General features: G+C 44.2%; 1 protein-coding gene across 1 annotated transcript in view; it reads left to right on the plus strand.

The window, feature by feature from the left end:
• depdc1b (DEP domain containing 1B) overlaps positions 1 to 21,444 on the plus strand; it is a 55,237-nt gene extending 33,793 nt beyond the window's left edge. Inside the window, exons 10-11 of the mRNA XM_067258519.1 lie at positions 11,199 to 11,384; positions 20,091 to 21,444. Of these exons, the coding sequence (XP_067114620.1) occupies positions 11,199 to 11,384; positions 20,091 to 20,261 (357 nt within the window). The 3' untranslated portion in view covers positions 20,262 to 21,444. The remainder of the gene's footprint in view (positions 1 to 11,198; positions 11,385 to 20,090) is intronic.
• The last annotated feature ends 287 nt before the right edge of the window (positions 21,445 to 21,731 follow it).

Genomic DNA, 21,731 nt, shown 5'->3' on the forward strand with positions numbered 1-21,731 from the left:
ATTGGAAAGTTTTTAACACGCTTCAGAAAACATGCAGAAAGATGTCAACAAAGAGCTTACAAACTAATGTGGTCTACACATACTACATAATGCATTCCGGGATGGATGCAAAGCCATATTATTATATATAGAAAGTTATTCAGCATGGAATTTTGTCGAAAAGTCATGGAATTCCATTTGCCAAAATGTGTATGAATCCTGAATTAATCACTCAAGCACCCTCTAGTGGTAATATACAGAAGGTTTGTGACTGCAAATAGAACTTGAGAGGGTACATTTTCTGGGGAAATTGTGGGGTGTGCTTGCGTCGGTTGCAGATGGGTGCGTTTTTTAGACTTAAATTGTACAAGTCATATTTGGGTCATTAAAATAAGCATGCATACTTATTATGATTCCTCCGTTCCACTACTAACGCCCACACAAAAAGTGGCCCACATCAGACCATAGGAGGTGCCACAGGCCACGCCCAAATGTCTAGTTTACAAAGGGATGGCATTGCAACCCCATTGCTCCAATTCTTCTGAAACTTGGTGTACATGCGTCAGTTTTCATGACGAGCAAAAAAGCCTCAAGGACCCATAAGGTCCGCCATGATGGATTTTCCTGTACAGTGGTGATTTGGGAAAACTGGCTGAAAGGGGTGTATTTATGTAAATGTCCACATTGCCTCAATATGTTTGTGTCACTAAATCAAATGTTATTTTGAATGATGGTTTTTCAAACCTAATAGGCTTTAAGGTGACACCCCCCTGAAGTACCGTGCAAAGTTTCACCTTGATATGTGAAAATGTGACAGAATTACAGCTGTTCTAGCTTGGACCAAATCTGACAATGCTTGCCATAGGAGAAACGTCTTATTTTATTATCCAGTTACTGAACATAGTAAAGTCCAGGGGCCTCATGTATAAACGTTGCGTACGCACGAAAAGCTTGAGTACGCTGGTTTTCACGCACACGGTGTGATAAAAATTAACTTGACGTGAGTGTGCGAGCCATCACAGAAACTTTTGAGCAGACGTGAGAATGTGCGGACCGTCCGCAAAGTCTTGTCTGGCTCTGTAACATGGCGAATTCTAACTGAAACGTACCGAAACTCACAACATTACAAAATAAAGTTTCCACTACAGTTAGGCCTACTGTCATACGTCTATGACGTTGACTATTCAAAAAACATACAATACAAGTTTGATCATTAATGTGGATGATTCACATAAAAATGCCAAAAACAAAATGGAAAATGCTATTAACTGTTTAAATTCCCCACCACTTAATAAGTAAGTAAGTAAGACTTTATTTATATAGCACATTTCATACAAGAATTGTAGCTCAAGGTGCTTTACATAAAATCTATAAAAACAATAATACAAGTGATAAACAAAAGAAAAATCCCAATAAGATCTCTGTTCAAGAGAGAAAACAACTTTAAACATGCATCTTAAAAGTAACATATACATTTGGTTCACCCCTGGTCTGTATATATAAAACCATACACTCTGTTAACAGATCCTTTCCCCAGGTCAAGAGTATGGGCCGTATTCTCTGTTAACAGATCCTTTGCCTCAGATCAAGAATACAGATAGTTTTACATATGTGTTTAAATACTTCACGTGACCAGAGTTCTTGTACGCTATCAGAGTTCGCCAACTCTGACCTAGACAAAGTAAAATTAGCAAGTCATATAATGACCCAAATTTACTAAACCAAGATTCTACAATAAAATAACTAATAAAAGTAGGATTACAAGTAACACACATACATTTGGTTAATTTAACTTATGTTAAACTTGAGTGTCAAACGAACAACAAAATCCCTCAGGAAAGGCATGTTACGCTAACTCTATCTGCCAAGCTGTTACGATGCGACACCACTCGTTTCGTAATTTCGAGTTTAACATCTGACCTTTTTTTCTTAATTTCTGCCATGGTCCGGTTCTCCGAACCCACAGCATTTACGGCCCTAGTAGTAATAATAATGATAATAATAATAATAATGTTATTTGTAATGCACTTCAGTAACCTTTTCCACTGGTGGCACTTGCGCTACTAACATTTTCAGTTACTGGCGCAAAACATGATTTGGTCGCACAAATTATTTATAGTAAGCCGCTCTGGATAATAATGAATAATAATGAACCTGTATTGCATACAGATGTGCACTCTAAAGGTCCCATGACATGAAAACTTCACTGTATGAGGTTATTCAACATTAACATGAGTTCCCCTAGCCTGCCTTTGGTCCCCCAGTGGCAGAAACTTCGATAGGTGTAAACCAAGCCCTGGGTATTTTTCTCCGCCTTTGAGAAAATTAAAGCTCAAATGCTCCGATCTAAAAATCTTCCCCTTATATCATCATAAGGTGAAAGGTTACCTCCCCTTTCTCTGGTTTGCCCGCACAGAGAATTTGGCCCATCAATGAGAAAATGAGCTACGACCGTCCGAGCGCGATATTATTTTTCCCTCAAGAGACATCATGGCTTGCAATGGCAGTTAGCCCCGCCTCTCTCCTCCTCATAGCATTTAAAGCTACAGACACAGAAATGAGGGAGTCAGGTGGCTGTGAGCGGTTAGGGAATCGGGCTAGTAATCAGAATGTTGCCGGTTCTATTCCCGGCCGTGACAAATGACGTTGTGTCCCTGGGCATGTGCGACCTACAAATTTGGAATTTATTGGGTGTGCACAACTGTATCTGAGACTTCAGATACAGTATTAGGGGACCACTAAGGCCTATATAAAAGCATCCAAAAATAGCATGCCATGGGACCTTGGCATCTTTTAAACCACATGCCTTCTTGTTTTCTTTAACATTGATTGGGATAGATTTACTGCAATACAGTAGTATTATACAGTAGGCCTACATTATGAAGTTCAAAATGAATTTATTTTAAATTTCAACATGTTATGGTTGGGGCACAGATGGGCAGACTCCTGAAATCTTAAGGCCAGACACCACAGGTTAATAGGGTAAAATGTTTAAAAGATATCACCATTAAACTTCCCCAGTTGATTACTTAAGACAATGTTTTTTTGCATTAAAAGTTTTCTGAATAATATATTGAGATATGCAAATTATATGCAAATGAGGCATCATATAATTAAATATGCATACTTTTCCAGAACTGAAATCTGATTATTGGTTAAAGCTAGGTAAAAACTTTGTGTCCTTGTGTTGATACTTTGAATATAACGTTTTTTTACAGAGGATATATTCTGCCCTTGCAAAAGAGTCCCCTTCTTAAGCTTAACGGTTAGATAAACTCTTTCCAGTCACCGTAGAATTGAATGATGATTTATTGTCACCAGTTTGTAGGTACAGCGTTAGGAAATGGTTATCGACTGGAAAAGGGTGGAGTGCAATCTCCGGGTCGGGGAAGAGATCTTGTCCCAAGCGGAGGACTTCAAGTATACAAGGGAGTCAGGTGGCTGAGCGGTGAGGGAAGCGGGCTAGTAATCTGAAGGTTGCCAGTTCGATTCTCCGGCCGTGCCAAAAAATGACGTTGTGTCCTTGGGGAAGGCACTTCACCCTACTTGCCTCGGGGAGAATGTCCCTGTACTTACTGTAAGTCGCTCTGGATAAGAGCGTCTGCTAAATGACTAAATGTAATGTAATGTAAATGTAAGTATCTCGGGGTCTTGTTCACGAGTGAGGGAAGGATGGACCGTGAGATCGACAGGCGGATCGGTGCGGCGTCCGCAGTGATGCGGGCTCTGCATCGGTCCGTCGTGGTGAAGAAGGAGCTGAGTCGAAAGGCGAAGCTCTCTATTTACCAGTCGATCTACGTTCCTACCCTCACCCATGGTCACGAACTGTGGGTAGTGACCGAAAGAACGAGATCGCGAATACAAGCGGCCGAAATGAGTTTTCTCTGCAGGGTGTCCGGGCTCTCCCTTAGAGATAGGGTGAGAAGCTCGGTCATCCGGGAACGCCTCGGGGTCGGCTGGCCTGGGAACGCCTCGGGGTCCCCCAGGAAGAGCTGGTGGAAGTGGCCGGGGGAGAGGGAAGTCTGGGCCTCCCTGCTTAGGTTGCTGCCCCCGCGACCCGACCCCTGGATAAGCGGAAGATGATGGATGGATGGTTAGGAAATGAGTAAAACTGAAATAAATAAGGAAAACCACCATGAGTATGCTGAATACTAAGCTTAATTCTCAATAATAGCACAGCATGTATTTTCAGAAACTCAGAAATATTCTGCCGTATACAAAACAATTCCCCAAACATGGCAAGATCAGTTACATAGGACAGATATCTCCAAGCATGCAACAATCAAGAAAATATGTAAATCTATCACATAAACGATTATCCATATAAAATGTAATCATGAATTGAAAGGTAAGTATGTTCTCATTGATTCTACTTACAGACAATGCTTCTACAAAATAATTGCAAGAAGGATAGAGTTTGATAACTCTGATCTGCAGCTTCACAGAGTGGGTGTCACCATTTTTGTGCTAACCAGGATCCTTCTTTACAGGTTGTAGAAACTTAAGCAAACAACAGACCTTTTCAGAAACAGCACCACCTATTGGCTAAATGGAATTAACTAAAAATATGAACTCAAACCAACCACAAGGGCCAGAACAGGATATCTCTTTTTATCACTTCAGAAATCAGAAAATACTGTCAACACTCATAAAAAAGCGATTTTCGCCACTTTCTAAAATAAAATTCCCGATAAATCAGGCTATGAAATATTTATAAACAAACCCCTCAGTAAACTCCTAGACAAAGTAAATAGGAATATAAATAGAAAGTTTGATGTATAAGTACTACAGACTAAAGCCTTTATTTTTATCAACGTTAGGCTACACCATTCCGGGTGGGGGTCGCGGGGCTGAAGCCAACTTCATCTGTTGAATGCTCAGAGCACGTTTTAAAACGTATTCTTAAAATACACATTACTGTTTTAATAAATGCTCATAATAAATCATGGCATATTGCTAAAACTTAAGGTAAGCACAAAAATAATCAGTGATACATTTGCGGTCGCAATGGCATTTCAAAAGGTCGCAAATGCGACCATTTTGGTAGCAGTGTAGTGCCCTGCACTTTATATTTAGCTAAATCTCAAAGTGCTACAGGTTTAAACAAGAAAGGGCACAGTGACAGTTTTCTACTCCGCCGACTTTCTTTTGTTAAGAGTATGCTATTAGTTTTGCTCATATCTGATGACAGGCCGCCAAACAGGATACATTTTCTCGCCTCCACCTCGGTTGTTAGAACCTCTATCTCACAGTCTGTGAAATTTTAGTTTTTTGAGTGTTTAGACATTTTAATTCAGAAAAAGAAATGACCTCAGGAGCGCATTTATAGGCCATCTGCATATTCATTTATGGGAGGAGGCAAGGCGGGGTCAGTGGCTCGTTCACGTGCGGTTATCTCACGTTGATTGTGATTTCGAAAGGAAAGTTGCGCAGGACCTGGCGTACGAACGGTTTTATGCATGCGAAAATTTCTGTGCGTAGGTACTTTTCAAGTTTTGGCTGTACTCCATCTTTTGGCATGAAAGCTGCGCAGTCTTTTATACATGAGGCCCCAGGTCTGGGAATGGCTCAATTGGATGATAAGTTTTGCTGCTAAGCGTATGGTCGTAGGTTCAAAACCAGTCAGAGGCATGTTTTCTTTTATTTATTATTTTATTCTGACAGAACGCTTTCTAGTCTTCTGGTCAATCCTCCAGTTGTAAAACATAGCAATGAGTGTTTATTTGAGCCCATCACAACACTCCGATCATCTGTTTAGCGAGACTGTGTAAACCACTGCAAAACAAGCCAGGTTCACCACAGTAGCTAGCTACTTGTAGTGTACGCATGGTAGTGTCAGATTCACAACCGAGTTAGCTCTAATGAAGTATATTTATTGTTCAGGTGGATCCCTTGCCTGTTGTGTAAATTCATTTCAGTAACCTAAGCTAGGACATTTACATTTATTCATTTAGCAGACGCTTTTATCCAAAGCGACTTCCAAGAGAGAGCTTTACAAAGTGCATAGGTCACTGATCATAACAACAAGATAGCCACAAAAACATTGCGAGTAGCCAAAACATGAAGCACACATTGTGAACAACCAAAGTAAGTGCCAAAGGGAAGAACCATAAGAGCATGTAGTTAAACAAGTTACAATTAAACAACATGAACCGCTAGTGCAAGTGTACCTGTGGAAAAAACAAGCAACAATAATAAAAACAATATATCACAGTTAGTACAAATATTTTAAATCAGTTACCACTAACCACAAGAGCAACAAGTCTCTACACACATCGCCACTGATCCTAGGCATAATTTGAAATTCCCTTCCATGACAAGTTATGGCACCTCAAACAACCTTTTTAAAGCACTACGATTAAGTTATTCTTTACAGCAGCAACCCAGTCATCCCGTTGTCCCGTTTTTATAGGAAATGTACATACCTTGATTGTGGACAACTTTTTCTTCCCCAATCTCAACGAATAGCCGAACACAGCAACAGGATTGACATTGTAAAAAAAATATATATATATACCACAGTAACTTGCTCACTTCTTATGCTTCTAAACTCCATCAAAACAATCATTCGCGCGTCTGAAACCTAAAGCTTTCAAGGGCCAGACTTAACAAACGAAAATTCTAGAATGTTCATCAAAAAAGGTCTATAGGTATTCTATACAAATTCAAAGTTTTACACATTGCCGGTAACATTTAGACTACAATTTTTCTATATCACAGTAGCCTAGGCTATGTCACCGTCTGTAGCTTATCTAGCTAATAGGCTTGAAATTTGAATTTGGTCTCTATGTTGCGATTGAGTAATGACGTGTTTGAAGAAGGAGATAAGATAATTATAGAAGTAAGGGAGCGTTTCTTATCTTTTAACATTTACATCAATGGCCTAGTTTGTGTTTTTGTGCAATACAGCATGTCCTATATCATATGGTATCGCCCAGGTGAATAAAGATGTGCCGCACAGCTCAGTTGGGAGAGTGGTTGGCGTGAGCAAGTCCTACGGGAGTAATTAAGATTAAAATTAAAGCCTATTTCGTTTCATGGAAATACTGGTGTGCCTCCGTGCATTCTTCAACTCAGACCGAAACAACCGCTCGGGCACTCCTTCACATTTGGTGGCAGCGAAAACTACTAGCGTGCTCAGGTCAGACTGAAAGATGCCAAAGAAGCAGCAAATCCTTGAAGATAGGGGTGGGCGGTATACCGGTATGAACACGAATACCGGTATTGCGTTGTGCCATGATATGGATTTTGCCATATCCTGGATATCACGATATATTAATACAATTTAAGTAAAGGTTTTCTGTTTGGTATAAAATATGAGTCAAGTGTTGCTGCCTAGGGGCTAGTTCAAATTTGTATCTTTTACAAAAATAACATGCAGCATGGACGCTGCACACATTGTGCCAGCCAATGAAAGTAAACAAACAAGCTAGCGCAACTCCAGAGGAAGCAAACATTCCTATGAGTAAATTGCTTTTGTTGGAAAGCATTAATGATGTCTGAAAATAACGCCAGTGGGGTTGATTTGCCGGACGAAGAAGAATTGGTAAAAAAAAATTAGCCTCTTCTGTCATTTGGAAATGGTTTGGTTTCAAGTTATCCGACATCGACCAACAAACAGTAGCCTACTCTGTAAGTTGTGTTGTCGAATTGTACTAGCCAAAGGTGGAAACACTAGCAATCTTTTTCACCACCTGAAAGCCATGCATGTGTGCGAAAATGAATCTACCAGAATGCGTTTGACAAATACAATGCCAGGTTGGTTAGAATTGCCAAGAGCAGTTGTGGAAAGGCATGGTGCACCACTTCAATGTGCTCCAAGAGGAAGTGCGGCAAGAGAGAGGAGTGCTCAGGAGGAGCCAAGGGGCAACGGCAGCTCCAGGCTCATTGGCAGCGGCTCCAGAGTGGCCAGTAAGGATGCCAGTGCAATTCACGGGTTGGAGAAGACCCAAAATGCAACAGTACACTCAGGATGAAGATATAGAGCTTTCCTATTGACATTTGAGCACATTGCAACAGCAAGTCTGTGTCCGAAGACAGAGTGGGCACTTAATCTGATGTCACTACTCACCGGCAAAGCAAGAGCAGCATATATCGCAATGGACTTTACTGACTCAATGGACTATGAAAAAATCAAAGAGGTGATCCTGGAGAAGTTCGAGATCCATCCAGAGACCTACCAGCAGCAATTTCAATCCACACAAATATAACCGTATGAGTCATGCAAATTACTTTTCACCAGACTGCGGGAGCTGTATGAGAAATGGGTGTGTCCACAGGCCCATACAGCAGAGGAGATTGGCGACATGCTGGTCCTAGAGCAGTTCCCGAGGATGGTGAACAGCGACGTAAAGCTCTGGATTAAAGAACAAAACCCCAAGTCGGCAAAAGAGGCATTGGTGCTGGCCGAGTCTTTAATTGCTGCACACAGAGACTTAAGACCTTACCAGATGGCCGGGGGGAAGGAGAGCCACGCTGCATGGCCAGGTAAGTCTGAGGGTGGTCGGGATAGTGGTCATAGTAACAAAAGCCCTAGAACCTTCGATGTTAGTCCAAAGGAAGTTGTGTGTTATGACTGTGGTCAGGCAGGGCATATGAAACTTGTGTCCCCGCAGAAAGCCAAAGAATGCACAGGTTGTGTTTATCCCAAAGACCAGTAAGGGGGGAGCCACTCTAGATCAATGGGAGTCCCTAATAGATGTACGGGTGGATGGGGCTCAGGCTCTGGTGGATACGGGAAGTTGCAAAACTATTACATTTAGCAGACGCTCTTATCCAGAGTGACTATTGTAAGGGCAGACCTGGTGGCCAGACGTAACGCACTGTTAAATGGGGAGGTGTTCATCCATTGTGTACATGGGGATGAGGTACCCTACCCTACTGCAGAGGTTTACCTGGAGGTGGATAACGTGTCATATTTGATCGCAGTGGCAGAGAAGCTACCATACCCAGTAGTCTTGGGGAAGGATATTCCAGGGCTAGCAACACTTGTAGATCAGGAGCAGAGTTGCAACGTAGCAGTCATCTGCTTACAGATGAAAACACAAGACAGGGATAATTCATGGGACATGGGTTACCTTTTGCTGACTCAAATAAATGCAAGACAAGGAGCCAGAACAGAAGAGAGAAGTTTATGGATACTAAACTTGGATGAATGGATCCAAACCCTGAGTTTGACAGGGATTTACATTTACATTTAGTCATTTATCAGACGCTCTTATCCAGAGCGACTTACAGTAAGTACAGGGACATTCCCCCCGAGGCAAGTAGGGTGAAATGCCTTGCCCAAGGACACAACGTCATTTTGCACAGCCGGGAATCGAACCGGTAACCTTCAGATTACGAGTCCGACTACCTAACCGCTCAGCCACCTGACTCTCATTTGAATAAGGCAAGACATAGGTAAAGCTCAAAGAGCAGATATGTCCCTGAAACCATTCTACACAGGGTTGGCTGAAGATGAGCATGGGGAGGCTACAGGCCCCAAGTTTAAGCTAAAGGGAGAAATCTTATACCGCCATGGGGATGAGAGAGAGCAGCTGGTTTTACCAGGTCCTCTCAGAGCTATAGTTATGGAGATATCACATGCTAGTGCATGGGGAGGGCATATAATATGTTTATTTTTATATTGTAAATTACTGCAACTTATATTTTATTGTATTTTTTATTTTAATCTAATTCCATTGCTAGTTATGTACCCTTAGTTTGCTAGTTATGTACCCTTAGTATAGTTAGTCCTCATATTTAAATTTTAGATTCCTATACAGTCAGGGCCATAAATATTTGGACATTGACACCATGTTCATCATTTTGGCTCTGTATACCACCACAATGGATTTGAAATGAAACAATCAAGATGTGCAGACTTTTAGCTTTAATTTCAGGGTATTTACATCCAAATCAGGTGAACGGTGTAGGAATTACAACACATTTTATATGTGCCCCCCCCTTTTTAAGGGACCAAAAGTAATTGGACAATTGGCTGCTCAGCTGTTCCATGGCCAGGTGTATGTTATTCCCTCATAAAGGGAGTTCGTTATTTCATTGACAAGGAGCAGATAAAAGGTCTAGAGTTCATTTCAAGTATGGCATTTGTGTTTGGAATCTGTTGCTGTCAACTCTAAATATGAAGTCCAAAGAGCTGTCACCATCAGTGAAGCAAGCCATCGTTAGGCTGAAAAATCAAAACAAACCTATCAGAGAGATAGCAAAAACATTAGGTGTGGCCAAATCAACTGTTTGTACCCTGAAATTAAAGCTGAAAATCTGCACTTAAAGCACATCTTGATTGTTTCATTTCAAATCCATTGTGGTTGTATACAGAGCCAAAATGATGAAAATTGTGTCAATGTCCAAATATTTATGGACCTGACTGTATGTTTAATGTTTGCACCTTCCTGCCAAAGCAAATTCCTTGTCTGTGCAAACGTTCATGGCGAATAAAACCCATTCTGATTCTGATTTAGGCCAGAATAAAACATGGGACAGGGTTGTTGACCGTTTTTATTGGCCTAATATGTATGCAGAGCTAGTTCAGTTCTGTAAATCCTGTGCAGCAGGGGGGCGTGCTAGTTTGTGCAATAAACTAATGTGTTCTGCAGAGAAGGGAGTCTGTTGTTGGTCACGGTTTGGAATGGAAGGGAGAAAACAGAACAACGGCAAATATCGCTATAAAAAAAAGTGAATTGAGTCTGGAGCCCTGCGCTTCGTGAGGTGTATAGTGCGAGCTCAACATGGCTGAAAAAATCCATCGCAAAATTGGCGGCGAATTATGTCAGACTTACCCATTTTTGGCCTAACCTTATGCATGTGTAATCATACTTGTTAGATGGCCGGGTGTGTGTTAATGCCATATTTTACGCTCATTTAAATGCATAAAAAGCATGGGAATTATAAAGGGAAAAAAAACTTGTATCTATTGGTCAAAAGGTGTGGGAACCCTATTTTTTATTTCACTGTGTGGTCAGTAACTTTGGACATTTAATTAAAATATTCTGATTATCCAAAATTGTTTCATTTGCATTTATTTCTTAAGATATTCTGGACTTAAAATTCAGAGGTGCCAATAATTTTGACCATGACTTTTGATTATTCAACTAAGGAGGTTATTCAGGTTATTCTTTTGCAATAACCTGTAGAATTGCAAACTGTTGCAAATGCCTGGAGACACAGCCGTCTGTATTTTTTTCCTGAAATCCTACATGTTTTTCTAACCTCAGATAAAGTACCTTGGTGCGGACGCAGACTCCTCCATGGTGTCCCCAGCCTACTGTAGGCAAATCAGCAGGGCGGAGTTTGAGGAACAGAGGGTCTCAGGCTCCCAGGGGCCCCTGCAAGAGCTACTGGAGGGACTCGTTGCTGACCGAGGGCTCTCAGCTATGGACAAGAGAAAGAGACTCAAACAGGTAACCAGGAGAGGAATGGTGTGTAGACAACATAACTTTGAACATGACTATATTCCTATAGCTAATGATTATGGTTAACAGTTGAGTAGGACTCCCAATATTTAGAGGCACAGAAATTCAAATTTGAATTGCCATGTTGGATTTATTTTCAACTATTGCATAGTGCCTGTGATGCAGTCGGTGGTTAAGGTGTCAGTGAAACATACACGCATACAGATTACTTAAACTATAGATAGTGCATAGTGCTCGTGATAAAATCGGAATTATAGATGTGGTGCAGATGGTGACAACAGTTCTTCTTAGTGGTTTTGATACCTATATTTCTCAGATCACAATTGAAATTCTCTGTCATCTCTGAAGTACTTCACATTTGTTCAACCTCCAAATATATTGTAGTCAAATTACCAATGTTGTGGTAGCCTACATTCATGCAAATGATTATTTGCTTATGTTATGTTGATAAAAATGTACTGAATGTACTGAATGGAAAAGGTATTTAGGTCGATTATTCCTCCCCTTCAATAATACAAATATAATTATACAATATAAAATGTATTTTATATCGTTGGAAAGCCTGATTAGTCACCTTTACAACGAGGTACAACTTGAAAGGATCTTGCGTTCGTGGAATGAGCAACACAGCTAACCGTGTGGGTAGCGGCCCAAAAAAATTTGCCAAAATCCCCTGCAATATTCTTCTGTTGGTGTTCACTCTCGTTTTGAGTTGCTTGGTGGATTGGATGATTGCACTCTCCCACAGTAATAAGGAAAAAACAACACATATTGGCCATTTTTACACTTTATTCATTTTACACTGTCAGGGACCTCAGTAGCGTGTGGAAGATCCATACGCAGCCACAACAGCTTGGCACCTCCTCCTCATGCTGGTCACCAGCCTGGTCACACACTGCTGTTGGATGGCATTCCATCCATCCATCATCTTCCGCTTGTCCGGGGGTCGGGTCGCGGGGGCAGCAACCTAAGCAGGGAGGCCCAGACTTTCCTCTCCCTGGCCACTTCCACCAGCTCTTCCTGGGGGACCCCGAGGCGTTCCCAGGCCAGCCGAGACACATAGTCCCTCCAGCGTGTCCTGGGTCTTCCCCGGGGCCTCTTCCCAGTGGGATGTGCCCAGAACACCTCACCAGGGAGGCGTCCAGGAGGCATCCTTATCAGATGCCCGAGCCACCTCAACTGGCCCCTCTCGACGCGGAGGAGCAGCGGTTCTACTCTGAGCCCCTCCCGGATGACCGAGCTTCTCACCCTATCTCTAAGGGAGAGCCCGGACACCCTGCAGAGAAAACTCATTTTGTCCGCTTGTATTCGCGATCTCGTTCTTTCGGTCACTACCCACAGTTCGTGACCATAGGTGAGGGTAGGAACGTAGATCGACTGGTAAATAGAGAGCTTCGCCTTTCGACTCAGCTCCTTCTTCACCACAACGGACCGATGCAGAGCCCGATCACTGCGGACGCCGCACCGATCCGCCTGTCGATCTCGCGCTCCATCCTTCCCTCACTCGTGAACAAGACCCCGAGATACTTGAACTCCTCCGCTTGGGACAAGATCTCCTCCCCGACCCGGAGATTGCACTCCACCTTTTTCCGGTCGATAACCATGGCCTCAGATTTGGAGGTGCTGATTCCCATCCCAGCCGCTTCGCATTCGGTTGCGAACCGCTCCAGTGAGAGCTGGAGGTCACGGCCCGATGAAGCCAACAGGACCACATCATCTGCAAAAAGCAGCGACCCGATCCTGAGGTCCCCAAACCGGACCCCCTCAACGCCCTGGCTGCGCCTAGAAATTCTGTCCATATAAGTTATGAACAGAATCGGTGACAAAGGGCAGCCCTGGCTGAGTCCAACCCTCACCGGGAACAAGTTCGACTTACTACCGGCAATGCGGACCAAACTCTGGCACCGGTCGTACAGGGACCGAACAGCCCCAATCAGGGAGTCCGGTACCCCGTACTCCCGGAGCACCCCCCACATGAGCCCCCGAGGGACACGGTCGAACGCCTTTTCCAAATCCACAAAACATGTGTAGACTGGTTGGGCGAACTCCCATGCACCCTCCAGAACCCTGCCGAGGGTATAGAGCTGGTCCACAGTTCCACGGCCAGGACGAAAACCACATTGCTCCTCCTGAATCCAAGGTTCGACAATCCGACGGACCCTCCTCTCCAGCACCCCTGAATAGACTTTCCCAGGGAGGCTGAGGAGTGTGATCCCCCTAAAGTTGGAGCACACCCTCCGGTCCCCCTTTTTAAAGAGGGGAACCACCACTCCGGTCTGCCAGTCCAGAGGCACTGTCCCTGATGTCCACGCGATGTTGCAGAGTCGTGCCAACCAAGACAGCCCTACAACATCCAGAGCCTTAAGGAACTCCGGGCGGACCTCATCCACCCCAGGGGCCTTGCCACCGCGGAGCTTTTCAACCACCTCGGCGACCTCAGCCCCAGAGATAGAAGGGCCCCCCCCAATGTCCCCAGACTCTGCCTCCACGTCGGAACGCGTGTTGGTGGGATTAAGGAGGTCTTCAAAGTATTCCTTCCACCGATCCAGGACGTCCCCCATCGAGGTCAGCAGCGCACCATCCCCACCATATACAGCATTGACAGTGCACTGCTTCCCCCTCCTGAGTCGCCGGATGGTGGTCCAGAACCTTTTCGAAGCCGTTCGGAAGTCATTCTCCATGGCCTCGCCGAACTCCTCCCACGCCCGGGTTTTTGCCTCCGCGACCGCCAAAGCCGCATTCCGCTTGGCCTGCCGGTACACATCAGCTGCCTCTGGAATCCTACCAGCCAACAAAGTCCGATAGGCCTCCTTCTTCAGCTTGACAGCTTCCCTCACCTCCGGCGTCCACCACCGAGTCCGAGGGTTACCGCTGCGACATGCACCGACCGCCTTGCGTCCGCAGCTTCGGTCAGCCGCCTCAACAATGGAGGCCCGGAACATGGCCCATTCGGACTCAATGTCCCCGGCCTCCCCCGAGACATGGTCGAAGCTCTCCTGGAGGTGGGAGTTGAAGCTCCTTCTGACAGGGGATTCTGCCAGCCGTTCCCAGCAGACCCTCACATTACGTTTGGGCCTGCCAGGCCTGACCGGCGTCTTCCCCCACCATCGTAGCCAACTCACCACCAGATGGTGATCAGTTGACAGCTCCGCCCCTCTCCTCACCCGAGTGTCCAAGACATTCGGCCTCAGATCCGACGACACGACTACAAAGTCTATCATCGAACTGAGACCTCGGGTGTCCTGGTGCCAAGTGCACATATGGACACCCTTATGCTTGAACGTGGTGTTCGTTATGGACAAGCCGTGTCTAGCACAGAAGTCCAAAAACAAAACACCGCTCGGGTTCAGATTGGGGGGGCCGTTCCTCCCAATCACGCCCCTCCAGGTCTCACTGTCATTGCCCACATGAGCATTGAAGTCCCCCAGGAGGACCAGGGAATCTCCGAGAGGAGCGCTTTCCAGCACCCCTCCCAGAGACTCCAAAAAGGGTGGGTACTCTGCATTGCCATTTGGTGCATAAGCACAAACAACAGTGAGGACCCGTCCCCCCACCCGAAGGCGGAAGGAGGCTACCCTCTCGTCCACCGGGGTGAACCCCAACGTACAGGCGCCGAACCGAGGGGAAACAAGTATTCCCACCCCAGCTCGACGCCTCTCACCGAGGGCAACTCCAGAGTGGAAGAGAGTCCAGCCCCTCTCAAGGAGACTGGTTCCGGAGCCGATGCTGTGCGTCGAGGCGAGGCCGACTATATCTAGCCGGAACTTCTCTACCTCGCGCACCAGCTCCGGCTCCTTTCCCGCCAGCGAGGTGACGTTCCACGTCCCTAGAGCTAGCTTCTGCAGCCGAGGATCGGACCGCCAAGGCCCCCGCCTTCGGCCTCCGCCCGTCTCGCACTGCACCCGACCCCCATGACCCCTCCTGCGGATGGTGAGCCCACTGGAAGGGGGTCCCACGTTGTCTCTTCGGGCTGTGCCCGACCGGGCCCCATGGGAAAAGGCCCGGCCACCAGGCGCTCGCCATCGAGCCCCACCCCCGGGCCTGGCTCCAGGGGGGGGCCCCGGTGACCCGCTTCCGGGCAGGGGCAACTGAGAACCATTGTTCGTTTTCTTCATGGTAGTTTTTTGAGCCACGCGCTGTCTGATCCTTCGCCTGGAACCTGTTTGCCTTGGGTGACCCTACCATGGGCATAAAGCCCCCGACAACATAGCTTCCAGGATCATTAGGACACGCAAACCCCTCCACCGCGGTAAGGTGGTGACTCAGGGAGGGGTCACACACTGCTGTGGGATGGCATCCCATTCCTCAACCAGGATTTGTCGCAAGTCAGCCAACATTAGGGATGGGCGATATGGCCTAAAATCCATATTGCGATATACATTGCAGCCTATTGCGATAATGATATATATTGCGATATTTAAATTATAATAGAACCATTTCAGAACAGGTTACATAGACCCGTAAGGAAAGCCAAACTGCTAAATGTTTTTTTTAAGAAAGAAAGAAACTTAAAAAGAAAAGTACACTAGCTGCAGAAACCTTTAACAAAGAAAAAGCTTAAAGTATTGGGTTTCTTTCCTTTAGTGCAAACCATTCTAAAAGGCACTACACTTTAAGTCCTTGGTTCTTAAATTCCACCCAAGATGCAAATAACATAAAAAACATTTAGGCATGTCAAAAAAAAAAAAAAAAGACAATTCTAAGTGTAGTGCACAGATACTTCAAATGAAAACATAATAAAGTGCAAAATGAAAGCACAATAATGTATTTGAATAAACCTTTTCACGGAGCTCGCATACAATTTTGGCATCTCTGTTTCTGTAAAGTATTTGTGGCTTGGCACCTCGTATAATCAATCAATAGCTCTGAGGAAAAGTGCCTTGTGCGCACAAAGGGAACTCAGTGCTTGTATACAGTGGTTGTATTTCACACAACAAAATGACAACAACGCCACTTGTAACGCGTGTAAAAAGTATTTTGTCGAAGGGAGGAAATACTACAAATATGAAGAAGCATTTGAACACACAGCATGGAATGAAGTTACTGGAACGTCATGTGTTCGATGCATGCAGCAGCGCAGCTAACGTTCGCGCTTCATCTTTAACTATCTAAGGTAGAGCTAAACTGCTCAAAAGTGATCACAACCACTTGTTTTTGTGTGAAGCAATTTGCCTTTATTGTGTGTAGTCGATCTAATTATCTTCTGTCCCGTCGTTTGAAGCATACATTTTGGCTCCGGCATTCGTCTCCCATTAGTATTGATCTTATTGATCATTTCACGTTATCGGGGCGGCGTGTGTTGTCAGCAAACGTTAGCGTGTCCCATTATTAAACTGAGCATATCGATTTTTAATCCATTATTAAACTTAGCATTTTAATTGTTTAACCTTTTAATAGTCCTGTTAAATGTGCCAGAAAACGCCTAAACAACATACCCAAAGTACATTGAAAGCTGTTGTTGAACCATTTGGAGTACATGCATGTAAATGGTCTCTTTTGAAAGGTGACACTGACGTTATTTCCCCTGTTGTTGGGACCCCTGTAAGTCCTACTGGTGTTGAGTAATAGAAGCTTGAACACAAGGAAACTCAAAGTTTCTATCTCCGACTAGATTTTGTTTTGAAAACAGAGGCCTGAAGAGGCTTAGAGGTGGTACGTATTAGCTCATTTCAGAGCCAGTCAAAGCCAGTTTGAGAAATTCGTTTAGAACGAGTGTGTGTGTGGGGGGGTGCAGGACGCACAGACCTAGTTGGCTGTAGAGGGGAGAATCGATAAGGAATCGAATCGATAAGCAGGAATTGATAAGGAGTTGGAATCGTTAAAATCTTATCAATACGCATCCCTACTCACGAGCCCTACTCACCCGGCGTCATCGAGCCGACCAGCTAAATACTTATTTAGCACTAGCATTGCTACCTGCATATACCTACAGCTGGCAGCTGTGTTCCGTTTAGCTCCTAGATTCAGACATAGCCCCGGTAAATAGTAGAGCTAGGGTCAGTCTCTTGTCCAGGGCCCAGTTCGGAGTTTGGATTCTTTCATTTAAAAACTTCTCCATCACCACGACCTGTCACAGGTCGTCAGGGTGACGGGAGTCAGATGGCTGAGCGGTGAAGGAGTCGGGCTAGTAATCTGAAGGTTACCGGTTCGATTCCCGGCTGTGCAAAATGACGTTGTGTCCTTGGGCAAGGCACTTCACCCTACTTGCCTCGGGGGGAATGTCCCTGTACTTACTGTAAGTCGCTCTGGATAAGAGCTTCTGCTAAATGACTAAATGTAAATGTAAGTTCTTGGTCACCTCCCTGACTAAGGCCCTTCTTCCCCGATCGCTCAGTTTGGCCGGGCAGCCAACTCTAGGAAGAGTCCTGGTGGTTCCAAACTTCTATTTACGGATGATGGAGGCCACTGTGCTCATTGGGCCCTTCAATGCTGCAGAATTCTTTCTGCACCGTTCCACAGATCTGTTCCGCGATACAATCCTGTCTCTGAGGTCTACAGACAATTCCTTGGACTTCATGGTGTAGCGGTGTATGCTCGTTTAAGATTAGCGATACTTAATTTATAATAAAGTATCTAGTTCTGGGGGGCACCACCTCATAATTGGTATAAAGGGACTCAGGAATCTTATTTAATAATATTTAATAATTGCGTTCGTCTATAATCGTAAGTAATGAATTCTATGACAGTAGAGTAGATCAGATAATGTGAGGGATAACGCGAGTATTATACACAATGATTTATTTTAAGAAATTTTAATTATAATGAACAAATACCAGAGAAGTTATGGGTTAGTTGAGAGTGAGTTGAGTTGAACAGTACAGTAGGCCTAGCCTATTCTATAATGAGAGCGGAATACACAGTGGCGCATGGGGAGGGGAAGGGAGAGAGAGATAGACTGTCCACCATTGTTCTAAAGAGGCCTATGGTAACTAATCCTAATGAAAGTTAGGTTAAATCATTTGTAAACTAAATCAAACATAGACAAATTAAATCACAACATGCCAATGTCACAAGTAAAAATGTAGCAATATCGCAGTTACTGTTGTCGGTTTTGCAAGAAGAAGAGTCAAAGTTCCGTTATCGTAGTCGAACGAATAGAACAAAGGAATCTTTCGTCAAAGTTCCTGGTGGTCCAGTGAGTTGCTGATTGAGAAGGATAGGTTAGACATGTTGCGAACACTTCAGGTGAATCCTTACGAAAAAGCAGGGTTTGCTTGTGCGTCAGGATTTTATAATCCACGCGAAAGGGGGGTATCCTTTTGAAGGTGAACCCTTTGATTGGTCAGTTAAGGCTTATATATGCTTCTGCGTTTTTCGAAAAACGGACACATGGGAACGCCCTCTTCTCCGAGGAACGCCCTGCCCTGCCCTCTACGATCTCTCCGTCAGCCCTCGGAGAGCCCCGGAGAGCTCGACGTGCACCTCCTGATTTTTCTATCCGTCGTGAGCGACGGAGAGCTACGGAGACCCCCTTGGCTGTGATTGGTCAGTATTAAGAATCGCTTGCGTCAGGGGCGGGGTTGCTGGGATAAACAGGACAAACAGAATCCTTTGACCGCCATTGCTGTAAGTTTTCACAATTCATATTTCAGATAAACAGTACATGTAAATCAGCATCTGAATTAAAATGTGACGAGAAATGGCCAGTGTAGTTACTGAAAATGTGCGTATTTTATTGATGAAACGGCTAATTAGTAAATTTGCTCCGACTTCTCGATAACCTAGGTAAATAAACACACCACGACGATTTACAAAAAACCGTTGCGCCACCTACTCTTCTGGCGGTGAATTGTTTTCAGCACCCACAGCCTACGGAGAACCATAAACGCAGTCTATCCGTCCGTATCCATGCGTATCCGTGCACCCGCCCATCCGTAAACGGAGACGCAGAAGCATATTGCGGCCTTTACTCCAATTTGACATCGTCCTGAGATTAGCATATAGGTGTGAAATGGTTGGTAACTTTGAGTTCTGTTATTTCAAATGTCCATGGATTGCTTATACTTCAAAATATAACATATATAAAATTGAGTAACGTAACTCTTTCTGAATGGAAGTTATAATCAAACATCAATTAAACAACATTCTAAGTAAATAAGAAAAACACACATTATAACACATCAACTACTGTCATTGAAATAGTGTCCATGAATGATGTAGTCCTTGGGGAATGTTTTATAAATCCAGGAAAAGTCTGTTTTCCTCAGACTCTTTGTCTCCATACTGCAAGACCATTTTGTTCTATCTTCTGGTCCCATGCTGGGCTAGAAGCTTTGAAGCTCCTCCTGGAATATAAGAAAAAGGTGGAAACCCTTTTCTCTTGTCGGGGGTACGAGAGGGTGTGAATAGTTAGCCTGGTTTGTCTGTGGCACTGCGTTACAATGGCTTGGTTCGTGCTCTGACATGCACTGTCAACTTAGGGACCTTATATAGATCGGTGTGTGCCTTTTCATGTCCAGTCAACTGAATTTACCACAGGTGGACTCCAATCAAGTTGTAGAAACATCTCAAGGATGACCAGTGGAAACAGGATGTTTTTTTTACTTTAACATTGTGTGTAGGATTTTGAGGAAAAAAAAATATTTAATCCATTTTGAAATATGGCTATAACATAACGTGGAAAAAGTGAAGCAGTGTGAATACTATGTGGATGCACTGTATGTACTGTAAACTAACTGTCCGCCAATCCCTCAGTTCCAGAGGTCCTACCCAGACATCTACCGCCGGCGTTTCCCTACAGCGCAGAGCGAGGCCGCTGTCTTGCCTGAAAAGGAAAGGGGCCTGCGACTCAAACCACAGCTCATGTTCCTGGCCCTAAAGAAACCCCTCCAGCCTTTCCAGAGAAGCTGGAGCTTCAGGGCTTGAAACTTTTACTTCTGGATGATCTTTTACTTTTCTGACTGCCAATGGCTGACTTTCATTGGGCCACCAGGGAGGCAAGGGGGATTGTGGGTGTTGCAGTGTTCAGAGTAAATTTGTGTCTCTGCAGACTGAAATTACAGAGGTCAGTGTTTCCCCTACCATTTGTTTTGGAGGGGCACCACCCCCCTCCCACACACACCCACCAAAACGACCTTCCAGCCCCCTAAAAGAATGACAATAGATATAATTAGGTTATATATTCAAAAAAACTAAAAACGGACGTGCAAGATAAAGCTGTTTTCACACATACAGGCAATTAGCCTCTTGCTCGTCACCTCAAGTTACATTCATTTGCGACTAAAGTTTGCTTTAGTTATGCTAGCTAGTTTCGTTTTGACTGGCAACATACTAACGTTGCTCGTCCACAAATGCCCTAATAAACGCATAGAATAGGGTTTGCTTCTCTTGCTCGGCTACCTGTTCGCGCTGCCAGGTATCTCACACTGCCTTGCGGGGCCTGTCACGTGACTTCCATTGAAAATGAATGGGAGGCCACATTTTTGTCTACCGCCCCCCCTTGAAAAAAGTCCCAGGGGAAACACTGGAGGTTATTTACCGGTGATGGGTTATGATCGTTGTTGTTAATTACGCTACACTGACTGTACAGGTAAAACTACATAAAAATGCAAATATGAGATTTGGTTAAAGGCAGCCAACTGGAAAAACAATATTATGTACTAACAAGTACGTATGACGATGTCTAAGGGCAATTGTAGGTATTTTTTTAATCATAATTACGGAGCCGGAAGGAGGGGGGGTAATATTCCGAGAAAATAACCCGAACCCTGACGATAGAGTCAAGACTAAACCATTTCACCATGGTGGTGTGCAGACTGCAAGAAACTAGTTTTATATTATTCTTAACGATTTTTCAAAAACCAGAAAATAATTCAACAGTATGTCTGTAAAACTGTAGGCCTATATTCACAGTATTATGAATGAATTGTGGTTTATTTGGTAGCGTTTTGTAGTGTGTCAAGTTCTACTAATAGCATTACAGTACAAAGTTGGAGGTAGATTTGATAGATTACCCCTGCTTCCAGTGGGGAGACCTGAGGCCAACCTATCAACGCCCCCCCTCCCCATGTCGCCTATGCCTAAATCTGCCAATGGCATGGTCCTCATGTTGCACATGATGAATTTCTATTTAATTTTACAGAAATGGTCTCTGTGTAGAATAAAATATTTTGTGTTTTCTTCTGAAATGATGGTCTTTTCATTGAAACTTTATCATTCAAATACATTTCGGTTGTTTCATTTCATCACGGTACTGGAATTGTCTTTGTTGATGTAGTAGCACATAGTAGCACATAGATGGACAATTTAATTAGGGTAGGAGGAACCCTGATCATAACAACGAGATATCCCCTAACATTGCGGGTAGCCAAAACATGAAGCATACATTGTGAAAAT

Source organism: Osmerus mordax, chromosome 20 (assembly GCF_038355195.1).
Source record: "Osmerus mordax isolate fOsmMor3 chromosome 20, fOsmMor3.pri, whole genome shotgun sequence".
NCBI lineage: Eukaryota > Metazoa > Chordata > Actinopteri > Osmeriformes > Osmeridae > Osmerus > Osmerus mordax.